Source organism: Lipotes vexillifer, unplaced genomic scaffold, assembly GCF_000442215.2.
Source record: "Lipotes vexillifer unplaced genomic scaffold, Lipotes_vexillifer_v1.1 scaffold496, whole genome shotgun sequence".
Lineage (NCBI taxonomy): Eukaryota > Metazoa > Chordata > Mammalia > Artiodactyla > Lipotidae > Lipotes > Lipotes vexillifer.
Genome location: NW_006786690.1, coordinates 4,620,459 through 4,623,493, shown reverse-complemented (window position 1 = coordinate 4,623,493; position 3,035 = coordinate 4,620,459). Strand labels below are relative to the sequence as shown.

The 3,035-nt window shown below is 53.3% G+C and overlaps 1 protein-coding gene across 1 annotated transcript in view; it reads left to right on the top strand.

The window, feature by feature from the left end:
* Positions 1–612: 612 nt before the first annotated feature.
* EPHA8 (EPH receptor A8) overlaps positions 613–3,035 on the top strand; it is a gene marked incomplete at its 5' end in the record, with an annotated part of 29,844 nt that continues 27,421 nt past the window's right edge. Inside the window, one exon of the mRNA XM_007459202.1 lies at positions 613–696. Within this exon, the coding sequence (XP_007459264.1) occupies positions 613–696 (84 nt within the window). The remainder of the gene's footprint in view (positions 697–3,035) is intronic.

Genomic DNA, 3,035 nt, shown 5'->3' with positions numbered 1-3,035 from the left:
TCCTCCTCCAAGACCCTCCACGTCCCGTGTGCACAGAGGACCTGTTGGTGCGAGGCACCCACTGGGGGACACTGGTGATGGGAAAGCTGGGGCCAGTCCTCTGGGGGGAGGTTTGACCTAACAGCGTGAACGTCGGTGGGTGCTTTTGAATGCCATCATGTCCCATGAGTGGCCCAGGGTCAGGTCATCTTCACAAGCCCCTGTAAGGCAGGCATCACTGTCACCCCATTTTAGGGGAGGAAATGGGGGCTTGGGGAAGGGAGGAAACTTGCTCAGGGACACACAGCGTCTAACTGACAGAGCTGGGATTCTGACCCAGGACCCCTGGACTGCTAAGCCCAGCTCCTAGCCACCCTACTGCACTACCAACCAGGGTAGCCTAGCACTCGGGGCAGCTTGTGTTCTGAGAGGTGAGAAGATTATGTTTTGGCTGTGATGGTGGAAGAAGGCTTCAAGGAAGAGAAAGAACTTGAACTGAGCCTTGAAGGATGGGGAAGTGAGAAAGGACCCAGAGACTGGAGCTGGCGTGTTTGGGCTGAGAGCAGACCAGTGTGGCCAGGCTGGGCTGGTCCTATGGGACTGGGGAAGGGGGGCCCAGGGGTCTGATGTGCTCTTGTTTCCTGTTCTACAGTGAATTTGCTGGACACATCGACCATCCATGGGGACTGGGGCTGGCTCACGTATCCTGCTCACGGGGTAAGTGATGGGCAGTGGGCCAGTGTTGTCCCTCTGAGCAGGGAGAGGCTGTGACTCACAGTCTTATCATCGGACAGATCAAAAGGAAGCAGAGGCCCAGAGAGGTGAAGGGACTTACCCAAGGACACACAGCAGTCAGAGACAGAGCTGCTGATTTCTTAAATTTAGTGCATGCAGATCTTTGGGATTCCAGAACCAACCCTAGTGCCGCCTCCCGATTCTCCAAGTCTGAGGCTTGGATGTGGGATGCTTATATCTGTGTCCCAGGCCCATCTGGCCTCCATGGTCTTGGCACTGTGCCTGGCACACGGTGCGCCCTCATTAAATGTATAATCATTATCATTGTTATTAGTGTGTATTATGGTTACATCTCAATAAATTTCCTCCTGCAAACGTGCTCAGAAGCACACACACACAAGCACGCACATCCCCACCATAGACACAAACGCATCATACACCCAAGACTTCTTTCATGAACACTTTGGCAGCCCCCATGTCTCTGGAGGCAGAGGGATAATAATATATTGATGATGATGATGATGATGATACTGAGCTGGTATTTGAATATTTCTTTACTTTGGGGTAAGATTGTCATCTGGGCTCTCTGTCGCCTGTGACTTGGGTAAGAATGAGCCCAACTCCTCTCTCTCTGGGGGTCTCGTCCCCAGGTTTCAGTAAGCTGAGTCTGCTGTCATCAGCCCCGGTGCATCAGGCTTCAGGGAGCTGGAGGGGCAGGCCAGGGGCCCCCGAGAGCCCGGAGGACCCCCTTCTCTGCCTGAGGACAAAGGCTGGGTCCTGGGATGTCCTTTTACCCCCAGGGCCTCAGTCTCTCCCTGTGAAGCACTCTTTTGTGTGTCCCACGTGGCTGTCTCCCGGGGTGAGCATGGGTGTGAAAGGGCTTTGGCACGGTGAACCAGCTCTGCTAGTGGCAGGGGCTGACCCGTGAGCAGGTGACTGCCTGGCTGTTGGCTGGGTCAGCATCTCCCCTGAGACCCAGCAGCTAGGAAGGAATGGGCCTGGCTCCTCGGCTTGGCTCTGGGTGTCTCTGTCCCTCTGTCCCACTCAGAGCTTAGGACTTGGTTTTTAGGGTAACAAGAAGTTGGAAGGGTTTTAAGCGGGGGGTGAGGAATATGGCCAGACTTGGGTTTTGGTCGATCACGTTGGTGATCTAAGGTTCTTTTGTTTACTGTGTGCTGTATAGAGGGGCTCAGGGAATTCCCTGGCAGTCCAGTGGTTAGGACTCCGCACTTTCACTGCTGAGGGCACAGGTTCAATACCTGGTCGGGGAACTAAAATCCTGCAAGCTGTGTGGCACAGCCAAAAAAAAAAGAGTGGCTTAGAGTTACCTCATTTTGTTTAGGAGTTAGAACAAATAACTTATATTCACATAGCTCTTAACAATTCATGGACATTATCTCATTTCATCCCCACTACCAATCCTGCAAGTGGGTGCAGCCACCCCATTTCACAGATGAGGAAGCTGAGGCTCAGAGCAATGAGAAAAAACTTGCCACCGTCAGACAGGTTCCAAGTGATGGACACAAACTCAGATCTCTCTGGGCCTGGAGCCCGTGTTGAGTCCCTTGTGCCACCTTGTGAAGGGGTGGGAACCAATGCTGCATTATCTGCTGAGCCAGGGACCACCTCCCATCATTATGGGGCCTGGAGATTGGGCTTGCCCAGAGAGGAAAGAAGGTTTCCAAACTCTAGATCTTGAACCTGTGCCAGGCTGGCAGGTGAAACACACAGATGCCCACATCCAGTGGGTCTGGGGAGGGGCCTAGGAATCCTTTGTTTAATAAGTGTCAGCTGGGTGGAGAGTGATGGTCCTTGAGGTTCCATCCACCCTCTGATTCTGGAGTTTGTTAAGCACCCTGGGTAGCAGGGTCATCCAGGGCTGTCTCCAGCATCACAGAGTTATCAGATTGTCCGCCATGCCACACGGCCTAAAGCCAGCGGTGCTGGGTCTGAACGAGCTGGTGCTCTGCCACCTCTAGTCAGTGTGACTCAGGCCAGTCGCTTTACCTCGCCTCCACCTCCTCGTTTATAACACAGGGATGATCACAGAACCTGTTCCATGCAGTTTTCATCCGTGAGGTGATGCAGGAAAAGGACGATCGTACTGGCAAGAAACCAGATGCTCTGAGAGGTTAAGCATCTCTGCTAAGGTCAGGAGAGTCTGGACCCAGAATTCATGCTTTTAACCAGGCTGCGCCCCACTCTTTGGACCCCTCCTTCCACATACTGGGTGGTGCTCCACCTTACCTGGTGAATTAACAGCTCGTGAACTTCTTTCCTTTTTTTTTTTTTTTTTTGGGGCAGCGGCCCCCCCCCGTGTC